Genomic DNA, 24,301 nt, shown 5'->3' on the forward strand with positions numbered 1-24,301 from the left:
GTTCGCGGTAGGCCCTCAGATTGGTCGGCTGTGATTCATCTTTTTTTTAATGCGACGTTGAATTCCCAACACGTCACCACTTCCTTCCTTTTCGTTTTTATTTATCCGAATTATCTGAAAGTATTGAAGAGCAATGAAAAATAATGAAAACAGGTCACTGTGCATATAATTTCATATAGGTAGGTACGTCGAGTGTACCTACATATAATTATGTAATAGGGACCTACTTATAGTTTCTTTTCTATAAGTAACGATAAAATGCCGCCGCCGTCCTTATTGCAATAACTAGAGTGAAATTAATACTAACTACTAGCATTCTTTGAAGTAGTACTTAGAAGTAAAGTACCTACTTTAATTCTTTGAAGTTTTACCTTCGATTACGAAATTTATTAATTAGGTACGATTTAAACGAGACAGTCAAAGTGCCTGTTATACTATAAATCAAATGTTATTTTCTTTTATTCTTTTAGATTTTTTATACCTACTTTACTACCTAGATAGCTACTTACCTACTTATATAGCTGGTCAAGCAGATCTTGACAGTAGAAAAAGATTTGAAAAATGTAGGCGCGAAGGGATATCGACCCATAAAAAAATTTAATTTCGCGCCTTTTTTTACTGACATGATTTGCTTGACCAGCTTTACCTATTATTCTATTTCGTCAATTCATTAATGTTGGCTAACGCATGTTTGGTATTGTGGTGGCCGTTTTTACTTTATCCAAGTACTGTAAGTACATAGGTATAGGTACCTAACGCACCTAAATGTAGGTGCCAGTGAATATACCTACTTAAGTTTGATATGAAGCCCCCGACTATTGATAACCGAGGATGCAGTTAAGGCTGTTGAAGTTTAACGGCGTTACGCGGCATCTCGGTAACTGCGGGCGCCAGCACCAGTGAGTGACGCGCCGCGGAGCGATGCGCATGGTGCCACCACCAGCCACACTATGTCCCACACCCACACCTCTCTCAACATAACAAACGGTGCCAAATTTGTGTTAACCTAATCTTATAACAGCAGTTTGAAAGTGAAAGTGCCGCCTGATCTCCGTATTGTCTATGTAAGCATGTACCACTGTTTTTATTGCTTAGGCACAGGAAATGATAATAAATGTGATATAATATTAACTAGTAATGATACAATCATAACAATCATTTGAGAAATTCGTGGTAGGCATACGGTATGCCGCATACCTTTGGAGAAAATAAAATATTGTTATCAGTGATTACTTTTAACATTCCTCGGTATACATGCAATGTTAATTAAATGTTAAGCACTTAAGTACAGTTAGCAGCAGAAGTTGCTAAGCGGGCCAGGTGTTCAAAATGATCTTGGCGCGACTTTATTGTTAAGAGAATAACAGCGTGTCAAGGTAATTGTAAACACCTCTGCCCGCTTAGCAACTTCTGCTGCTGACTGTACTAGAAATCTAGACTTATAACAAGTAAGTAGGTACCTGTATAAAGATAAGCAAACAATACTGTCACCCTGGGGATGTACCTTTATGATAATTTTATCGCTATCTTCATCTACTTATTCGTTGCCTTTCTAGGCTAATCTCTGCAATAAGGTGTACACTTGTTTGCATGTAGGTACTTTGCATGATGTGTGTATGAGTTATTTAGATAAATGTAATAAAATGTAATAAAAATAATGGTATTAATTATAAATCTTACATATTGCCAGGCAAATGAATTCTTATAATAAATTGCGATTGTTTATGATACCTTCTTATTCTTACTGTTAAGTTACTGCCGGACGTCTAATGGGGTTATTCATCCATACTCGCAAGTAAATTCCTATACTTATGCCTTTTGTCTACCGACTGAAATTGGATTCTTCTACCGTAAACATAGGTAGGTACATAATAAACACACACTAAGTAACGTCATCAATAATTTTATGTATAAGTAATCTGTAAGTACCTACTTAAATGATATTTACCACAGTCACATAGGCAAACGGGTATATGTATGGGAAGCTGACATGTTTTTACTTAAGCACCTAAATTTAAGATCCATATATAGGTAATTTCCATTCACCGTCCGTAATTTTATACACCCAGAAACGATAAACCAGGTAGTGTACAGTTCTATTGCATGGATTCAATAACATACTGCCGTATTCGAACTTCAAGATATTCACAAAAGACGACACGTACTAGATCCATTATAGATACGTTATAGTTTAGATTTCAACTAGTTCTCTTTTGCAGCTCAATTCGAGCAACCAATGTCACTTTTACGTTAGATATCTATTAGATGTCATGGTATAATAATATACTCCGCCTGGTACTCTCTTCCGAGATTTGCGAATGACCTAACTGTCACTTGCCTACGTCATCATGCTGTTTACAGGTTCTCAAACTTTAAAATGTGGGAGAATTTTAACCAGCGGTGAAAATTATTTTAACGGCATTAATTTTAAGTTATTCATGTAGAAACATAGTAAAATAAAACAATACTATACTGCACTTTTCACTCCTACTCTTACAGTTCCGAATAGAGCAGCCAACCATTTTCGAAACAAAACATTAATTGCCAAGCTTACGACGTGAAAAGTTTGGAAAACACTGCGACTGCTGACACTGAGCGAGAAGGAAATAACAATTAACACGCGTTCGACAAGGACGGTCGGTCAGGGACAAAATGGCGGATTGTCAAATGTGACAGCGCTATCCTGTGTTTCCAGTAGTGTAAACAGAATTACCCGAACGTCTGAAATTTCTTTCGTGAATCGGAAGATATTGCTAACGAATAATTAAAAATGACGTGTTATTGTAAAATTTAAGATAAAATACATATAAATGAAAATTATTAAATTATAAAGAAATAAATTAACTTATTAACCATAGATATAATGTACCCATGTAACATGTTATGTTGAAATAAAGTGGCAATGTTATTGTGACGTAGGCAAGTGACACTCTGGGAAGAGAAGACCATGTTTTATTAGACCATGATTAGATGTGAATTGGATCTCTAAGCCATATCTTGTGGAAATCGTTCAAGAGTATCTCCAGAATCGCGCAAACGTCAAATTTGACAGGTTAGATCTTAAACATAATTATCGTTCGTATCTTGGCGATGTCTAAAAGATATCTAACAGATGTCTATTTCAAAATCTGAATCGGGCCCATAGAAACTGGCGTAAAAATTGTACCTGGCGTCACAACATGCACAATAGAATTGTCAGTGAGAGAAGAACGGAATACGTAGCATCATGTTATCGGTATGCGAATACTGTTAGTATATACGGTCGTCAGGTAGGTTCGCGCGATAGAGTCGAAAATGGCTCGTAACTACCTGTGAACGTGCCTCGTGATCACGTTCACCTTTAAAAGTCTCAACAATAAAACTATTTCTCATCTGATTCTTGCAGGTTTGTTAATGTTTCATTGAATTTCATTGCGAAACAAATCGGCGGTTTGTATCAATTTCTTACGCAGTTAGTCACACTTACAATACCTTGGTGTTGGTGCTGACTACGAGTAATAATAAAAACGACTGGAAATTGTATAGAGGTTTTTATCATATTGCATATTGATAATCAAATTAACTATAATAACTATTTACAACGTAATTTGTATCTATCCCGAGTACCTAGTCCTTTTCTACTCGTTTACACCACCCATCACCCATGTTAAGTTGTGTAGTGAATGCAAGCAACGATTATAAAATATTTTCGAGGCGGAAGCCGCGGAAGATTAGAGAGGCATATTTCGATAAAAAAATATGATTCCAACATGTTATAAGTACATCTCAGGGCGCCCTTTTCGCACCAACATATTTTATCCACTCGGCACACGTAGAACAAATGTGAACGTCGTCAGTAGTTCGTTGCCGTTTTCCGGATACGAAACGAATGAAACTTGACCCACATTGTTGCTGATATTTATTTAACGCATCTTAACTTTTAAACCCAAGGTTGGCAGTTGTTAACAAAATTAGTTATCAAGAAATTTGTTTAATGTACAACAATCATGGTTATTTGGTTTACTATGTTAATTGTAAGCATGAAACAACTTTTTATCGAGCTGCATGTTTCAACACAATATTAAGTTTACCTATTCGATAATGTTCAAAACCGAACTTAATAGGTATTTTTTAGGTATAGGTACATAAAAAACGTTAGTTTTCGTGAAAATATATACGAACGAAATAAACGTCCTAATTTTGATTTTATAAGTGTTATTGATAAAATATAAGTGACTTAACCTCATTTATAAGTATAATTAAAATTGTAAATGAAATAAGACAAACAACAATTCAATAGTTCTACGACGTGATTCATACGTCAAGCAGAAACGTTGCAGGGAGACGGCTATAGGTAGTTATATACAGGGTGCTTCCTGTAACAGGAGTAATAAATTAAACTAAAGGCTGTACTCCTCAAACTGACCAACATTTGTTCAGCAACTTTTAAAAATTATGAATTCTTTAGACTTCCTCTTTCTCTCTTCATACAAACTAAATATTGCCTTCAATGTACGCTGACGTTAGTGTGTTTGACGTTGCTTGTCACGCTTTAAACATAACAAAATTTGCAATAGGTACCTACATTGCGTCTTAGAATAAACTTTAAAGTGTAATAAAAATCAAAACATGAGTTATTTTCAAAAGTTGCTGAACAAATGTTGGTCAGATTGAGGAGTACAGCCTACAGTTTAAGTTATTGCTCCTGTTACAGGAAGCATCCTGTATAGTATAGCACTACATAGTAAGTAATTGGCCTTTCCTAACAAATCAGAAAGAAAAAAGCGAAGAAAAGTCTTATTGTTAGGAGTGGCCAACAACTGTAGCAGTCACCCTACGTATACGTATACATGTTGACTGGAGAACCTCCTTTCTTCTTCTTTTCTCTGTTAGTTAGATAACAGTTCTGTCCTTCCGTTTGTCACTTGTCTTACACCTCAACTTCCAACTATGAATGGAATAGAAATAAACTACAAGAGGTACCTACGTCATTGCTCATTTTAAGTATTCTTCTGCAAAACCTCACGGTTAATCTGAAACTGAATATTTTAGTAAAAAATGAATTGATAATTATTTCTTCAATGTAATTGGCTGTAATTACCGAGTTAACAGGTACCTAACTACTATAGCTTTGCTCGGAAAATAAAAATACTCAAATATTTGCGTTTTCCCAGAGATAAGACCTAGCTAGATCGACTTTTCGCCCCTGAAAATCCCCATATAGCAAATTTCATCGAAATCGTTAGAGCCGTTCCCGAAATCCTCAATATAATTATATATGTAAATAAATAATTGCTCGTTTAAAGGTATAAGATTCTGTTTAAAAGTACATGATCAGTGAGCATAATAGAACTATGTAAGTAAATACATATAACTAAGCTCTGTGAGCTGCAGACCTCGCTAAGTGCTACGCTCGTGGTTCAATTTTGGAATCTTTCGCTTGCTCAGGTATCAATATTAGCACGAGAGGTTAAACAACAACTTCGCCCCTTGTAATACAAATAACTATTAAACATTAAATGATTAGGACAAAGAAATCTAAAAACAAACTTTTGATAATGCTGCCGGCTACTGTTTAACAGTATAGATACTAATTTAATCTCTTGTTCGATCAGTGATAAACTTGGATCCAGTCTGGTAACAGATTAATCTAAAGATAATCTTAATTATTTTGACGTCACCTGTAATTGAACAGTTTCGTGGAAATGTTTTTTTAATGTAATGAATACTTCTCATATCTTTGGCATTCCGCTCATTACAATATTATATGTACTTTGTCCCTGCCATGTGTCATTAAAATCATGTCCATATTAGCGGGCAGTGTACCTACCAAGTTACTTTAATTCGCTAAACGCACTAGTATTAGTGTCACCCGCATTTTTGACCGAGCAAGTGGGAAGCGTGAACGAAGCCTCTCCGTTTCAGCTCGAGCAAATGTTTCCGCATGTATGTCCGGCTGGGCCTCTATAATATATTGGGGCCTCATAATGTATTGTTTGCCCGCTTTTTCGTTGGTCATAATTAATTTGGTTCAGAAACGCGTCGCTTTTCAGGATTGCTGTAAAACAAACTTAGCCTATCTATAGGATAGCCTTACGAAAATCCTGAAAAGTGAACGGCTTCAGTTTTATGACTAATGATAATATGATTAATAAGACAAAATATACATTATGACTTAAAACTTTACGGGAAACAAAACCCCAACCCCAATTCCGGCTCTACAGCTCGCATTGTTCAGCTGATTCTCGGGTAATTTTGTGAGCAGGTTTGATAATTATATGCATTGTTGATTCAAATTTTGGATTTTTCGCAGCCATATTCAGTTCTTAGATATGCAAAGTCAGACTCGCGAATTCTACAGCTCACTGTCACTAGTATATGATATTAATTGAACACATTACACTACTTGACATGTGTTTAACACTTGTTATAAGTTTAATACCTAATAGCTACCTGTAAAGGATAGGGTGACTTTAGAGTCAGACGTCCTTCAGAGGTCGAATGTGTGGTGAGAACATTGCCTGATACAGGTAGGTAATCGAGATAAGAGACCGTTAAGAAATAATTAGTCATAGTGTATTCCGAGGCTCACTGTGAAACCGTTTATTTATTGTAAAATTACATTTAATCTTAGTTAATAAAAGAAAATAATATAAAACTAAACTTACCTATAAAACCCCAACCGCAAGAAGAACTCTCTGTTGCGCCCGGTCGATTCGTTGAGAGAGGTGATGTCGGTCCCTGTGGTGTTGGCCGGCCGCGCCTTCATGTCGGCTGACAGGGGGCCAAAGTCGCAACTGCTAGGCCACACGCCACAAACTCATAGGCATTAGATAACGAAAGGCCGAATATTTACGGCGCCGGAGAATCTTAGGTCTGGTCAGCTGCAGCGTCGGCCTGAATGCGGATTGCCGTTTTAGGCGAAAATTATTTTGTTATCTTTGTTTATTAGCTTTTAGAAACTGATAAAATTCAAAAATGTTCCTATTTAACTACAAGCTAACTCACAACTTAATACACCTTTCATCGCATTTTAACTTTTTCGACGCCGTATCAAACACAAAAGCTGTCACGCTGACGCCACGTCACCGAAGTGTCAAAACTGAAATTGAACTTTATGTATAGGTATGCACGTAGGTCTATGTTGCTCTGTGGTCTGTGACCGATTAATCGGTCTTTGGCGTTGAACCTACGGTGCGGATATATCGGTCATTGGCGTCCAGAAAGTTAAATATAATACCCCCGATCAGACCTAAATACCTATAGGATAAGAGCGTTTCTTTCTAAGAATATAATCAGGTAGATAGATAGGTAGGTATTATAAAGCAGCAACTGATTTAGGTACTTATCCAACGATTACCTATGTATTTCATTTCATTTCATACATGCCTATACATATAGATAGGTAACCTACCTATGATTCGTGTACATACTTACTTGTAGTCAGAATTCGTTTTTTATTTCTATTGAGTAAGTACGTACATATTTGATATTTGTTAATGGATGTTTATTTTATTTCAGAATCATCTTTTCATCATCTTCGACTTGTTCACGGAATCTCTACCTAAAAGAAAATGGATTACGATAATTACGATGGGAGTAAGTAACATAGTATTTAAAACCTGAAGTAGATTTTTTTTAACAGTACCTAATTGTTATTTTATTGTCCAATAAAGATTAAAAAAAAAGGTACTTACCAACAGATTTTTTGGAGAAACTAAGTAGCGAGTTTTTTGATGTTTTTTTTATTATTAATAATCATTTATTATTGTTCTTAATGTTTTATTGTTCTAAGTGCATCTCGTTTGCGTTAAAGCGTATATTTACTGAAGTTTTACTAATGCAATTTGTTATTTATTAGGTACAGTCACCACACGGGTTTTTTTGACATGGGATTGTTATGCCATTTAGGGTTCTTGCTAAATTGGAAATTTTATAGAGTAAGTATTGAACAACAATACAATACAAATCCTCTTTATTGCACAACCTCAGAATAAATTTACATGGAAATACAAATAATACATGAAGACAGAGGTAAACAACAGGCGGCCTTATATTAGCGAACTCTTCCAGACAACCTTACCAATTTATCTAGGACCTTAAATGGCGCAACAACCGCGGAGCGTGATGGTACATACTTAGTTGGTTTTTGCTACTCTCTATCAGGGTCAGTCTACAACAACCTAATACTACCTGTTTGTTGTTTGTTTGTGTTGTTCTTATTTGGCTAAAAAATAGCCAATTATCTCTATTTTAAAATTAGGTATCTTTTTAATACGTAAACAGTATAAGTTATCACTTATACTGTTTACGTACGATCTACGAAACTATGCGGACGTTATCACGTCCGCATAGTTTCACGTAGATCTCAAGGAGACTAACCTCAACCATTTCTATTTCCAGAGCCGACCACGGCGGAGCCGGGCGTGTCGATGACAGCGCTGGAGGAGATCCCCTCGCTGACGGTAGCCTCCATCATCGGCGTGGCGCTCGTGGTGCTCGTCGCCATCGCCATCGTCTTCGTGCTCGGAGTCCTCATCGACTGCCGACAACAGTGAGTTCTCACAATCCCTTGACCATATTGGCCAGTAATAATATGAAACTATTCCCAAAATAGAGTATGTAGAGGTATGTGGGGTTCGAACTTTGAACACAGATTTACAAGCCGCAAGCCTATTATCTACCATTACCTACCAGTACTAAATTAACTTAGGTGTACGCTGGATTTGTTTCATTTTTAAATCTCTCGCTTAGCCCTATATTTAAATTGCGTAATTCCTTGATCTTGGAGATCAAGGAATCGACAGTCGTAGAGTATTAGATACGATACAGATCTCTCATTTAGGGCAAGAACGCACCACGATTTTTTGTCGCGCGATTATTTTGTCGCAGAAATGCAACGTTTATATGCCAGTGCGCGCACATGCGACAAGAAAATATGTATTACAGCGCGATTTTAAAATCGCGTCGCACGATTTAAAATCGTGGTGCGCGCTTGGCCTTATAGTTTGTGATGCATATTTATATTTTACAGTCCCATTTGGATTGCTAACCGTGTCGTATATTAGTAATACCTAATAAAAATGTTCCATTTCAGACGACTACTAGATGAAAAAATGGGCGAGATGAAACGTGCCAGGAGCTTGCGGGGCAGGCGTGCGCCAGCGCAAGACGCCGACGACGCCAGCATCGTCAACAACGAGGAGGCCCCGCCCACCAGCCTCCCTCCCGCTGCCATGCTTAGAGATGTGCCATGATCACACCGACTTTACATATTGGGTTTTACATAAAGTCTACAAAATGAATGATACAGGAAAAGTTTTAACAACATTGACGTATATCTCAGGACTGGTCTTACGGGCAATAGGAATGGGGCATGAATGGGGCCAGTACAGCGGTGTGACACCGCTACAACGCGATTGGTTGATGAGTTCGCATCACGCGCGCGATTGGTCGTAACAGGTTGCGTTGGACTGCACGATTGGCTCGAATTCGTGAGTGACACCGCTGAACTGTACCATTTTTAGTGCGCGTAAGGCCCGTCCTGAGATATACGTCAATGTTTAACGCAAAAACCTCACCATGTAAATATGTGCCTACGTAAAGAAAAACAATATTCCAAATAGTATAATTATTTAGTTGATATTTTTATATGATTGATGAACTAGGTATTCTCATAAGATGCTTAATTGACAATTAATCAAGCGTCTAAATTATGCAAATTGTGGTAGAAATACTTAAATGAAGAAAGTGACTGCTATATTTTATATAAATAAATTATATTAGGTATACTGTAAATACGTTATTGTCAGGGATCTGAGGGATCGGATATTTGGCTGCATACCTATTTATCCAAAATTGGGTAAAGACTAATGGCTGGTCTTATTTATAAAAGTCTGTTGACTCTGACAAGCCATTGATAATCGTTTGTCCGTCCTTATTCATAATTTTGACAGAGAAAATTGAACAGAGGTGGCGTTGGCACACCGAAGTTCAATTAATTATGGGGTAGTAAATATGGAGGCGGGTTTTTAACTTATACATATGTATTTGCCCCGATATTCCAGGCTCGTTAAAAACTATACGAGAATGTAAAGCAAGTATACTTAGTAGGTATAAAGTTGTAAATATATGCGTTGCGTATCATAGTTGTAGTAAATGTTATAGCCGTTATAGGTAATACAAGTTATCCCGTGGGTTCGACCTACTAACTATAACGTCGCCACTAAAGTGAAAGCTAGGTGTGTATCCGAATATCCAATTCCTGGGTATCTATGAAAATAGTCATATTTGAATTTAAATTTGGATCCTAAATGAAAATGTGATAATACGTGTATTTGTAAATGACATTATGTAAGATTTTGATGCAGCGTTTGATATATGAGAAATAAAGAGTGTATACGAGTATGTACAAAATAAATATGTTACACAGTACATCAAACCGAGTTATTTACGTAAAAAATATCGTCTGATAATTTTATGAATATATGATTGTAGTTGTCAAATTAGTCATTTCGGTATCATTTATGAAGAAGGACATCAGTCCGTGTAAATTAGTTAGAAACATGAAACAAATAGCTGTGCCATCTACTCGATACGTGATGGGTAGGTACAGAAACACAATGAAAAAACCGGCCAGGTACGAGTCGGACTCGCCCACCGAGAGTTCCGTACAAATTTAACTATCTATTATATTTTTTACAAATTTGCAGTTTTCGGATTTTTCTCTATATTTGTAGTGTAAGACGATATTACTTGCCAAATTTAATAGTTCTAGGTCAACGGGAAAGTATACCCTGTCAATTTTGATTACCTTGAGAGTGTCGAAATATACGTTTGACTTTGCGGCATAAACGGCCGTAAGTATCTTTTTTAAATTAACTTACAAGTTTGATTTTTTCACAGCTTCAAGGGACCGTAGATAGAAGAAAAATAAATCATTGATTATCTCCAAAACGGACTTAATTAGAATACCGCTGGTTTCTTTGAAAAAATTACTTAATTTAAGCTCAGGAATGACCTTTGAAATTAACGGTCTAAAAAAACACCGTGTACCTACTTATACACGCATCTCCGATCATGTAGGATAATCTGCATGTAGGATCAGGTGGTCTGCATCCTTCTATTCTGCCAATCGCAAATATCCACGGACGACTGATCAATTTGCATTTAAAGTCGTTATAGTCTAAGATCCGAATAAGGTGAAATAAATGCAAGTAAGTGATCCTTCCGACCGATTTCGGCCATGGCGACCACTTCGACTTCTAGTTTGCTCGGCGCTCGTGCGCCCGAAGATGGATCTTCGAGGTGAACCTCCGCGCACATTGAAGTAAGTACACAAGGTATACATCATTTTGATGGAATCCCGATGTCTTCACACATGTGTACCTAATATTATTTGTGTACCTATGTGGTGACACAGGACAAATACAAAAGACACTTGGTCAGTTGCGAGAAGTCATTTTAGCTCATTTTAGACTAAAACCCTTTTTTGTAATTTAATTATTCAATATATTCAATAAAAGGCATAATAAAAACAAGTTTTTGATCATCTGAAAGCCGACGTAATGGGGTTTGTGAATTTACAAAAGATGGAAAGTAAAAATGTAAAAAGTGCCAGGTATCCAAAACGAACTTAGGTCGCGCTAGCGAGGTAAGTACCTCTTTATTATGTTCTGTATTAAAAGAAATATTGGCATTGAAGATTTTTTTCAATGCTAAAGCAGCCTATACAGGATGCTCGAGGGCGATTCTCAGAGATGACGTTCGGTGCCTGACTTCGGTGCCGAATTTTATTTTTTACTTATTTTATACACGACTTCATTTCCTAAAATCTAGCCTTAATATAAAAAATATTGGTAGCGGAGGCCTCCATTAGAACCTTATAGTTTTTTTGATATTTGAGATTTAAAAAACACCGAAATCATGTGCAGGCACTGAAATCAATTTGCCTCACCGAATTCAAAAACGCTTACACAGAAATCACACTTCAATATTATATCTAAATTATATTATAATCTATTCATATTTTTCATTATTATTTGATGATAAGTGATGTATGGGGTTCTTCAAAAAAGGAGTGTACAGGTTTTTAAAAAAAGGTCGGCAACGCGCATGTAACACCTCTGGAGTTGCAGGCGTCCATAGGCTACGGTGACTGCTTACCATCAGGCGGCCCGTATGCTTGTTTGCCACCTATGTGGTATAAAAAAAATGTAGCGAGGCTAATGATATCGCATAGCTTACATAAATTTAATAGATAGTACCTTTGTTTACTCGAGATTTTAAAATAACCAAGTTGCGGCTTATGAAACAACATCTCTAGAAGATATCCCACACTAATTGACTATCCTCATACAATAGGGCGAAGTACGTATGGTCCAGAAACGAGTTTTAGACATGTCGACCACAAATTCGCACATACTTAAGTGCCATGAAAAAGAAAATGTTTGTTTCACACAATCCAATGGCACACTCATCAAAAAGAAACTTATGTTACCTACACCCGATAAACAAGATACTTTTGAGTGGTGTTCAATGCTCAAAAATTTTTAATGCACTTATAAAACAATGTAAACAATACGGAAAACAAGTATTTTGCTAGACTTAAAAATATGTAGTATTTTTGAATGACAGAGTTTTAAAGCGTGTATTCCCTCAATTTAAAACTATTTAAAGTTGTTGACTAATGCTTAAAGATCTAATCACCTATTCATTATGATCTCCTGCACCGTCAAACACTTGAGCTAAATTGTAACTCCGATATTTAGACATAAATACATCAGACATTGAGGATTGTTAAAACATTGGCTATGTTGAATTTGTGTTCATGGCTATGCTTTAGAAATATTGATCAGTACCTACCTACGTTCAGTGCCTTTGAAGCGATCTCGACATTCGAAGGCGACTTTATTTTTAATCCCTTGTTTTGTGGGTGCACCTTGCATAGTATGTAACTACATAAGTTATTTTAAACGAAGTGGGATCTAATGAACTACATTTATTTAAATTGGCTCAAGTTCAAGGTATCGTGGTGTAGGAGGGCCACAAGTGATACAGAGGACAAATTCACATAATATACTCCATTGGTTTGAAGAGAAATTAAGACAACAGCGGATAGAGAGAAAGAGACATTGGGTCTACGATTTTCAACATACGTCTTGTGAAAAAAAAAACTACTCATTGTAAACTAGTGATTTTGTTTACCTATACTATGATTTAATTTAAGTACATAGTTTTACGTTTATAAAACATATCTTGTACTTTTTAGGTGTGATAAGTTGGAAAATAAAGTACAACAAACTAGTTTACAAAGCAGGATTTGAATTCGGTGATCACTTTCTTGATATCGGTGGTCAAAAAATCCACTGAAACCAAGGAAATCAACACCAGTGATGTCAAAATTAATCGCTTGTTAGCAATTACAGAAATAGTATGAATGATACAGAGGAGATGTAATAATGATGGGTTTACGTACTTTCGAGGATTTCTTAATCACTTGCGTAACGATAAAGACACTAAAACTGTGGGAGAAAATTGCACCACCGATCTCAAAAAAACATAGAACCAAACCCACCGAATGACAGAGAAACATTTAAAAAACTACCTTAGTATACTGTGACTGCACCTCTACTTTATTCAACGGTTAAGGCACAACTAAAGCATACTTTGTTTGAGCCACTGAGTTCCTGGTCTACAACTTTGTAAGTGTACCGACATGGTTTGTAAATTACACCGAAATCAGTCAGTAGCCCGGGACACATCGTAAATTTGGTTTTATTCAATGTGTTGAGCTAACACATTATTTTGATTTATAGAATATGATCAGTTAACTAATACCTTATGCGTGAATACCGATAATAACTTCGATATAATTCCCCATCTTGAGTAATAATTTTTTGTTTCAAAAAATCTGGGCGCGGGACACGCCCACCGAACATCATTTTTCGCATTTGGATATTTTTTTCATGTATTATATAAATAACAAATAATTAGTTTGATAGTGTTCCAGACAGAATATATGCTGAAGATCATGCCTGAATTAATTCAGATTTATTAAACAGTAAATTCAATAACTTTTTGCCCCGGACACGTAAAAATGGCCCTCCTGAGAAATGCCCTCGAGAGAATGACGAAGAATTTCTCATCTAGGACAGGAATATGCGTCATGTGGACTCCTTAATAATGAAACTCGTCGACTTTCTTTTTATACCCATGCAGTGTATTTACGGTTATGTTCATGTTTACATAACAATGTTGAACAAGGAATGCCGCTAGCCTACTTCATAAGTCAGTTTTTTGACTCATAATTTCACGGTTTATAACCAAATGGTTATGTATTAAATCAGGCTAATGGTGTTTATTCGGGAGGATAGTAGTGTCGAAGAGTCCATGACGCAGACACGACGCTCAACCACTGTGTTCCCAGCGAGGCTCAACATACGCGTTCATTAAATCAGTGCACATATTGGATTCTACCCATGAAACCTATCACGATTGATCGAGCTGTTTATCGCTTAGATAACAACAATTAGTATTATAAATGTATGAATAATCATTTTTCAGTACGTGGTTACATTCTGAAAGGATCACACGTTACCAGACTTTTTCGCTGTTCTTAAATCAATAACTAAAGGTCAAACAAAGAAAAGGTGAAGGCCATTTTTTATTTACAGGGCAGTTACAATGTGTTTACAAAACAGTGTTAAAAATCTAATAAATTAAAATAAATTTATGTACGTTGTGTTTTAAAATGGGAAATTCTAAGTCTAAGAAATCTCAGAAGGAACCGGATAAGTTTTTCGAAAGGGAAAAATGGAGGGAGCAGAAACGGGAGGAGAGAAGGAAGAAAAATGCGAATCCTGCGAATAGAAGATTTGGAACGAAGGAGGGGCCAGTGCCGATGACGATGCAGTTGGCGAGCGCGCCGCGGGCGTCGACGGGGCACGCGCCCGGCCCGGCGCCCGCGCACGTCCGTTCCTACGATGACGAGGCGCTGGACCACATGCGCTACCAGCTACAAAACGACTCTGAAGCCTTTTTGCTCAACAACATTCTGTTATCGGTGCAATTTTTCGAAAATTTTGAAAGGTTAGTAACATAGATATTTTTTTTTAATTATATTCGCATGCTTTATCGAGTCTAGGTACGAGGCTTTCAATGTTATGTAGGTATGACCTACTTTTACAGGAATAAAAAAATGATAAAACTATTCAAAGGTTCCGTGAAGCTTACCAACCTGCTTTTTCATAAAACTTAGCAAAACCTCTGTGAAATTTTGTTTCATACTAACAAACATTGACATTAAAAAACATATTGACCGATAAGGACAAACAATTATCACGGGCTTTTTAGTATTTATGGAGAACGCCATAAATGTGTGAATAATTTTAATTAATTAATTAATATTATACTTACATGGTAGGTTGTATTTATGTATTATTACTAGAAAAGAGAAAAAAAAACATTTTACATTAATGCATGAACTCAGAGTACCTAGGTATTCTTTTATATCATTTTCAATACAAGATATATTTTTAAAATCAGAATGCCACTTTGCAATTATAAGATAAAAATACATGATACTCTTACGGATAAACATACCTAATATGATGATTTGTGTTGTGATTTCCTTGCAATAAGTATGTTTATTCACAAGGAAAAGATAGAAACTATTCCCTAATTTTGTACCTTTTAATAAAATAGTTACATAGTAACATACATACCTAAGAGTATCGATAAGATTACACATAAGATGGAATGCTATTATCTCAGTGAACTCCAAATAAAACAATATTAACACTCCGCGAATTATCTGTATTTTTGGATTTATTTAATCCGCGATAAGTGGATAAAAATAACTGGGGTATCGTAATGCATATTTCGCAGTTGATAATAGGAAATTACCTTTCTCAGTTTCCCCATGAGGCCTACTTATTAACTTACATATACTTACTATACGTATACCTATATTGTTAACTAAGGAATTAAAGGCATTTTTCAGATTAGTTTTGTGCAGACTTTTAATTATTTATCAGGAAAACACATGTCTTAAAGTATCTGACACACTGTAGTGCATAATTGTTTTCCTTCGTATACTTTGTCGGAAACGTTCGTATTTGTCATGCTACTTCAGTCAACCTCAGTACTTTTTGTACCGAGACCACTGACCGAGACTGACTGAAATAGCAAACCAAGTTCGTACGTTTCCGTGAAAATACGATGGAAAATAATTATGCACTATATTTGTAGGTACACTGTAATATTATACAGGCTGAGCAAGAAGTACCTAGTTAAGCCAAATAAGGTACATTAGGTACCTATACATATAGATATTCTCAACCATCGATAATTCGGTCAATACGCATTGCTGCTTATATTAAAAAAAGTGCTTTACAAATAGATATATAGGTGAGGGTGGGGAGGGTCGATCCCTAGGGGACACTTGGTAATCTTCATTTCAAGTTTAACCAGACGTCGTACAGTTTTTTACGCTAGCAACACTCATTCATTCGTTCCTAACTTCACGTTCTGTCATGGCGCCGTTTGGAACAAGTCAGTGGTTTGCAAATGGCGGACGGTGAAAAAGTTGCTGCATGCTTTATTTAATTTTCGGTAAGTTTTAACTGGATTTATTAAGTAAAATGTGATAGAAATGCTGTTAGTGAGTGTGCTTATTCTATTTGTTGTTTATTGAAGTGTTAATTAACTTTGATTTCATTGAAATACGCGATCATAAGTTTCGGTCACGGCACGTTTTATAACCTGACTATGTATGGGGAGACTTTGTCTTTTTCTTTGGGGGAGATATGATCCTGGGATCATGTCACCCCTAAAGGGATCAAGTCTACCTGGTAATGAACTAACTAAATAAAGAAAATAAATTAATAAATAACAAAACGATTCATAGAGCTGTCATGTTTTTTTTTGTTTTAGGAAATCATGCCACGAAAATATACGACCAGAGAAGGTTCAAAAAAAAGAAAACCGATAGATAAGGAAAGACTAAAAAATGCTGTATCTGAAGTATTAGCTGGTAATACCGTTAAAGGAACTTCAAAAAAATATGGCATACCTCTCATGACCTTAAAACGATATGCGAGAAAGCAACAAGCATCGACAGAAGAAATACAATATGAACCTAACTACAAGCGGTCTCAAGTATTAACTGACGAAGAAGAAAAAGATTTGGTAAAATATTTAGAGGAAGCTAGTAAGTTGTACTATGGCCTTACTCCGAAAAATGTCCGTACTTTGGCCTATCAGTTTGTGAAAAGAAATGAAAAAAAGTTTCCTGACAACTGGGAAGTTAAACAAGAGGCTAGTTATGATTGGTTTTGGGGATTCATGCAACGCCATAATGAGTTGTCACTAAGGAAGCCAGAGGCTACGAGCTTGTCAAGAGCAACAAGCTTTAATCGACCTAATGTTCAAAATTTTTTCGGAAATTTAAGAAGCCTGATGGATAGGTACCAATTTGACCCACAACAAATATACAACGTTGATGAAACCGGACTAACAACTGTTCATAAGCCAAAAAAAGTTGTAGCTAGTCGAGGCTTAAAACAAGTATCTAAAGTTACATCTGCTGAACGAGGACAGCTAGTCACAGTCTGTTCCGCAATTAACGCAATTGGAAATCATTTGCCACCTTTTATGATCTTTCCTAGAAAAAACTGGCAAGACCGGATGATTGATAACAGTCCTCCAGGAACCAGTGGCGCTACGAATCCTAGCGGCTGGATGAATGCTGTTACGTTTTTGCAATTTTTAAAACATTTTCAAAAACATGTGCGATCCTCCAAAGAGAACCCCAGCCTCATCATATTCGATAACCATGAAAGTCATATAAGCATAGATTCAGTGCAATATGCCAAAGACCATGGGATTCATTTATTGACCATACCTCCACATACATCGCACAAGCTGCAGCCCCTGGACCGCATATTATTTGGAGCTCTGAAGACTTATTATAACACAGCCTGCGATGATTGGATGGCTTCACATCCTGGGAGGACAATTACAATATACGACATCGGCGGCTTATTAGGAAGAGCGTATCCCCTAGCCATGACCCCAAGAAACATCACCAAGAGTTTTGAGATCACAGGTATTTACCCTTTAAATGCAGACATATTTACAGATGATGAATATTTATCGTCGTATGTGACAGATCGACCCGATGAGTCACACAATACTGAAGAGAGAGAACCATCTTCTGCTCCAACTCCAACTGTGGATCAGCAAGACAATCCCATAGAGCCATTTACTGACGCAGGTGTGACTCAAGTCACACCATGGCCAAGTCAATCTGCAGTCGCAGATTTAGAGCAACATGATACAAGAGAGAGAGAATCAGCTCAGGTTCATACGATTGTAAGTACATCGATCACTACTAACCGCCCAACTCCAGCCCAACAGGACGTTCCCGACAAGTTAGCCACAGACGCAGACGTTATGATCGATATGCAGATGCAAAGTACTACGGACAGAGAGTCATCTCCTGTTATTGCGCCAGAATTGCCACTTGCAGAAGGCAACTCCATCGCGGTTGTTACTTATGATAATCGAACCCACGATTACCAAACTCAAAGTTTGGTTCAGCAATGCTTACAAGCCGTTAAAAAAATGTTATCTGCTACCCGTCCTTCTGGAGTTCAAGGTAAGGCAATGCCTTTTGATACCAATCTTGCTCATCAACCCGCTCTCCAGCATTCTTCTCCAGGCTTTGGTAATCTGCGTATAACACCTGCACGTGATGACCATACCGTGCAAAAATCTCCATTAAACTTAACTAAGCCGTTCACTGTAACAAGTAATCAATCTGATAGTCTTCTTGCAATTGCGACAAATTCTGGGCTAGATGGACAACACGCTTTGGAAAACTCTTCTACTGCAAATGCTGCGGTTAACTCCAACAGCACGTTTCATGCTACTTTATCTACACCCGCAAATATTTCAGATACACTTTCAACTTATGTAAGCCCAGTCATGATTCGACCGCATCCCAAGGCAGGACCGAGAAAGAATACAAATAAAGGTAGAAAAAGAGGTACGACGAAAATATTGACGGACACGCCTGAGAAAGAAAATTTAGAAAAAGAGCATCGTGAAAGGGAAGAAAAGAAGCGCAAATTAGTAGCTGCAACAGTAAAAAGAAATTTAGGAAAGAAAAGCATGGATAAGCAGAAAAACCTTCCGAAAGCGAAGAAACAAAGAAGAAATATTGTAGAAACGAGTTCTGACGAAGAAAACATGATCTTGCCACCATCACCAGACTCTGATGCTTATACATTAGAAGATGATTTAAACGAAAAAAGTGAATCTGAAGAAAATGATGATGGTGATGATGAGAATGTTAATATAGGGGATTGGCTTGTGGTGAACTTAACATCTAATAAAAACCTGGTACACCGTTACGTAGGCCAGGTTATTAAAGTGCATTTAGCGAGCTTAGATGTCAAATTCGCAAAAAAAATTGACGATAAAAAGTTCAAATGGCCCGAAAAACTTGATGTTAGTCTGATCGGAAAATATCAAGTAGTAAAAAAGCTTCCTCCTCCCCAGTTCAAATCTTCTTCGAGACGCATAGGTTCGTTTGAATTTCCTAAGTCACTCAGACAGTTTAATATTGCGAAATAATTGTTTTGTACGTCAAAGAAAATGTTAATAACATACATAGGTATATATTTTCTTAATAGTTTTAGTTTTGAACGTTAATTTTTGTTAAAACTGATCTAAATGGATGAGACTGCTTGCTCAAGTAATTTTAAGCTTAGATTTATGTTTTGTTTTCTTTCGGTAAAATGTTTCTTGAAGTTTTTGAGAATATATATTTGTGATACGAATAAGTCAACTTGTTAAAATAACCTTTAAGGTTTATCTATATAGTTTGATGTTTAAAGCCAAATACTTAGTAATTAATGATGAAGACTGATTAATATACTGTGACTAAGTATTAGCTATTGTTGTTGTGATTATTACTTAGATGTTTAATTTGGCAAATAAGGCATTTCTAGACTGTTAAAACGTTTGAGATTATACTTAACTTGTTACTTGAATGTCCAAGGGTGGTAATGATAAATAAGAGCAATTGACAGTAATAATTATGATTGTTTGGAAGTTCGTTTATAAACAATTTAACTTTTTTATTATTATTAAGTATTCTACAGAAAACTGTACTTGTTAGAAGAAATTTTATGTTTGTTACCTACTTCTTTTTGATATTTTTAACTTTTTGATGGCACAAAATGTATTACCAGTATTGTGTCCTTTTTTCGAAAATAAAACTAGTTTCTTTTTTTAAATTAAAAGATTACGGATCATTATGTGTTTGATTTCTTAATAGATTAAATTCCTGTTGATTAACTCAATAAATTAACGTGAAATCAACCCTCAAAGTATGGCATTGTCGCTTAAAATCTATTTACCATGTGTCCCCAAGCATGGGAGACTTGATCCCTTCGCATCAATACATCTTTTTGGCGGAAATATAATTTCTAAGTATGGAAGATACAGTATATATATGTTCGTTTTGTGTTTTCCTAATTCTAGATGCATTCCTAGTTCCGATTCGGGTTATATAATCAGTGAGAATCTGGTATGGGGAGACACGGTAAAAATCTATTTACCATGTATCCCCAGAACCTGGGAGACTTGTTCCCCCCAGGATCAAGGCTCCCGACCAGGGGTAAACATGTCTCCCTTATACAGGGGACACATGGTAAAAGTCTACAGTATGGCATTTCTTTAAATAATGGTGTAAATTGTAGCACAATTATGTTCTAATTCAAAGTATTAATAAATAGATAAATTCTGAATCGTATGGTCTATACAGCTTTTCAATACTGCTAATGGTTTAAAAAATTTAGTCCAAAATCAAAAGGGGTGATCAACCCTCCCCAGTTTCCCCTACCTATAGTACTGTTAAAATACCTACATGACTAACAAGATAAGATAATGTATTAAATTGTGCAATTGAAATTTGCAATACAGCTAAGAATGGCTATAATGCCCAAGATAATCTGCTGCTTTTATAATGAACATATTTTGCTCTGAAGATTTAAAAGATCGTACCGACAGATATGTCAATGGACGGAAGTGATAAAAGAAATAAAGGTACAAATCACATTGATAACGACTGAGAACTTGTTTATTAGCTTATCGCCGATGTCATTAGCCGTGATTTCATTAGATAGGAATTAATCGTTAACGTTACGCTATCACTTAATTCTATGTCCTTTTTTCCTTGAATATTTTTAAATTATTATTTTACGATTGTTTGTGATGTCATTGGTTTCAGAGAGATGTATCAAATCAAGAACAATCCAATGAGCGAACGCGAGCACGGCATCGACGAGGCCATGGTGCGGCACCACAAGCACGTGTTCTTCGCGGACAGGCTGCAGGAGTGCGTTCAAGAACATGTGTATTATCGCAAGCAACGCGGACACCGCGAGCCGCTGCTGGCTCCCAGACTATATGTCATATACGACAATATCGAGGCTAGGGAGCCTGGCGATACGTCGGACTACAGCGCGGTCCTTGATGCACCTTTCTATAAACTACGCGTAGAGGATTGTAGAGAGCCAGGTAGGTCGGCTATATGTTATGAAATTTATGACTACACATCAAAATTTCATAAAATATTAACATCAAACTCTCATAAAAATACTAAAGCTATTATTTTTTTCACAGGATATGTTAAGTTGAAGAAGCTTGAAGTATTAGAAAGCTGTCTTTCGAGAGAAGCACAAGAAGCAGAACACAGAGACTCATTTATGAATTCAGATGAGAGTCTATATACTGATTCAGAAAGAGAGTCCAATGGATCAGATGACGCTGCGTCAGTAGGTAAAGGAGAAGAGTTACTCCAAAAGCTTAAAAACAAGATTGAGTCCAAGAATGCAAGTACTTTTATCATACCCAACGCTAAAATAAATCAACATATAGTAAATGATACAGGAAGGAGACGCAGTGGACCGATAAAACTGATAACTTCACCTGGAAACATTTCAAATATGAAAGCTATAAAACTAACAACTCCGTCACTGCTTGAAGAGATTGAAACAGAAAATACTTTTAAGGCAGAGAATAAAGATAAGGAGATAAACGAAATTACAGGTAGGAAATCAATTTTAAAAACGTCTCGAAGGCTGAGCGGACCTGTCAAGGATACTAAAGTCTTGGGCAATCAGATACGTCTTGACAATACAATTGCCGAAGACACAGAGACGTCGGGATACCGATCCACATCTAGCAGTAGACAAGAATATGAAAATGATTCTGACTACGGATATGCGACTATCAAAGAATCTACAACACCGAAAAAAGTGGAGATAACCAGTCAATCCAACTACGCTCTTAGCTCGGGAGTGGTACCAGATGAATGCTGGACATCAATTCAAATCCGCTCATTTGAAAACTGGAGTGAAGACGAGGATGAAGAAATAGATGATGCAGATTCAAAATTGACGCCATGTAGAAATCTATTCGAAACCCATCATTACTTAACATCTACAAGCTTTATGGCGAACTTTGTTGACAATTTTATGATAAAATTGGGATCAAGCCTGGGACTGACTCCCGACTCTGTGAATAATGCTATGACGCAAGGAGCTAGTATATACTGTGATATGATAAAAAATGGCGCCAAAATGACTTATGAAGTATTTCCCGCTCTTTTTACTTCGTGGCCAAATGCAGCTAATAGATGGATTATACGTGAAAGGAGGATAGTCACAAATCCTCGAACCAATTTTGCATATCAATGGCCGTCCAAAAATATTGTCAACAAAGCTATAAATTTTGGATGCTTACTTGTACCTATTGGATTCAGGCCCAAACGAGGATTGAACCCTGATCAGAAGTTGCAGTGGCGAGTTACATTTCCTGCCGCCGAACGTTACCTAGAGAGCTGTTTAGCGCATGCCCACTTAAGATGTTATTTGTTTGCACTGGTGTTGCATAAGACTTTTATGGAAAATCAAACCTCAAAAATTGGCATAGACGCAAATCATTTGAAAAATCACTTATTCTGGCAGTGCGAAGACAACTGTGCAAGGTGGCCGGAAGACCGCCTAGGTGAAACTTTTAAATTGTTCATAAACACTTTTTACAGCAATTTCACGCAAGGAAGATTCCCAAATTACTTTATTGATAATTGCAACGACTTTAAAAGTATACCCAATCCTCTATTACGCGAAATACAACGACAACTATTTGATATTAAAGAGTCTCCTGTTATGCACATGCTTTACGCTCTAGAAAAAGTCAAATACACTAAAAAAGAGTTTTACCCAAAATTCAACTGCCTTAAACTTTATGAAATCTTGACATGCCGGAATCCTTTGCGAATACTGAATCCAAACCTCAATATGCCTGTTTCATATCGTAAAACCAGTACGGATACTGAAGACGAATGGGACAACAGGGGCATGGGAAAAATGTATGACAAAAACTATCTGTGGAATAAGGAACGGCATCGACAAATACAAGACACAAAACGTAAGGGCCAACAGTATAGCAAGAAACATAAGACGGACGGAAAAAGTGAAAAGCACGAAATTCAAATTGATAAAAATGTAAGTATCTGATATCTATAGGTTGCGTGTGAATGTAAAAGGGTTCGTGAGCTGTAAAACACTCGTTACTATAATAGCGTTTACCGCGGTTACCATGTAAAAAAATAAATATCGAAGAATTTCTTCCCCAAAGTACCTAGGTACTCTTTAACATTTCATAGACTTTGCTCATTGCTGATGAAGGTAACTCGTCTTATAATCTCATATTTTTCATAAATTTTGTGTATTTCCTTTGCAGAGAATATTGCCGAAGAAAATGGAGTCAGAGCGAAGACGGCTGGTGTTCGAGTTTTTTATTCCTCACTTCATTGCAATGGCTCGCTCCAGCGAAACATTCGGCGATATTCGTCAAGCATTAATTTACTTGGAGCAAGCACAAAGGCTTTGCACGCTTCTGATGGAAGAACCCGCTGGTGAGATTACCGCGAATGGTTACCTAGATGTTATTCGCGACAAACTGACAGATTGCCAGAGAAAGTTGGTGAATCAAGTCGGTTACAGATTGACGCCGAGAAGTGAAAAGCAAGTGAACCGCAAAGCTAATCATGTCCATCCCATTCGCAAACCACGCCATCGGTTCGAGCACATTATCAATCCGGATTCACCGACTGACAGTGCTGGCATCCCAGCCTTCACTTTCGCGGACATTGAGTACACTGGGAAGTCTAGTGGTTTAAATTTAACAGAGACTTATGATGATGAAGAATCAAAATTGTAATTTAATATTTTAAGCGTCGCGT

At 36.7% G+C, this 24,301-nt stretch overlaps 2 protein-coding genes across 2 annotated transcripts; both read left to right on the plus strand.

The window, feature by feature from the left end:
- Window positions 1-819: 819 nt before the first annotated feature.
- On the plus strand, window positions 820-9,259 carry LOC134649240 (uncharacterized). Its single transcript, XM_063503958.1, has 4 exons — window positions 820-1,064; window positions 7,501-7,578; window positions 8,383-8,533; window positions 9,077-9,259. The coding sequence occupies exons 2-4, from the start codon at window positions 7,554-7,556 to the stop codon at window positions 9,234-9,236; spliced, it is 336 nt and encodes a 111-aa protein (XP_063360028.1). The 5' UTR covers window positions 820-1,064; window positions 7,501-7,553; the 3' UTR covers window positions 9,237-9,259.
- Window positions 9,260-14,702: 5,443 nt separating this feature from the next.
- Window positions 14,703-24,301, plus strand: LOC134648816 (uncharacterized). The gene is made up of 4 exons (XM_063503380.1): window positions 14,703-15,069; window positions 21,281-21,570; window positions 21,676-23,561; window positions 23,800-24,301. The coding sequence occupies exons 1-4, from the start codon at window positions 14,732-14,734 to the stop codon at window positions 24,277-24,279; spliced, it is 2,994 nt and encodes a 997-aa protein (XP_063359450.1). The 5' UTR covers window positions 14,703-14,731; the 3' UTR covers window positions 24,280-24,301.

This window comes from Cydia amplana, chromosome 6, assembly GCF_948474715.1.
Source record: "Cydia amplana chromosome 6, ilCydAmpl1.1, whole genome shotgun sequence".
Classification (NCBI taxonomy): domain Eukaryota; kingdom Metazoa; phylum Arthropoda; class Insecta; order Lepidoptera; family Tortricidae; genus Cydia; species Cydia amplana.

Coding starts and splice junctions, on each gene's coding strand:
- LOC134649240 (XM_063503958.1), top strand. CDS start 7,554: ATGGATTACGATAATTACGATGGGA. Junction 7,579..8,382: donor TTACGATAATTACGATGGGA/GTAAGTAACATA, acceptor TTCTATTTCCAG/AGCCGACCACGGCGGAGCCG. Junction 8,534..9,076: donor CTCATCGACTGCCGACAACA/GTGAGTTCTCAC, acceptor GTTCCATTTCAG/ACGACTACTAGATGAAAAAA.
- LOC134648816 (XM_063503380.1), top strand. CDS start 14,732: ATGGGAAATTCTAAGTCTAAGAAATCTCAGAAGGAACCGGATAAGTTT. Junction 15,070..21,280: donor TTTTTCGAAAATTTTGAAAG/GTTAGTAACATA, acceptor CATTGGTTTCAG/AGAGATGTATCAAATCAAGA. Junction 21,571..21,675: donor AGAGGATTGTAGAGAGCCAG/GTAGGTCGGCTA, acceptor TTTTTTTCACAG/GATATGTTAAGTTGAAGAAG.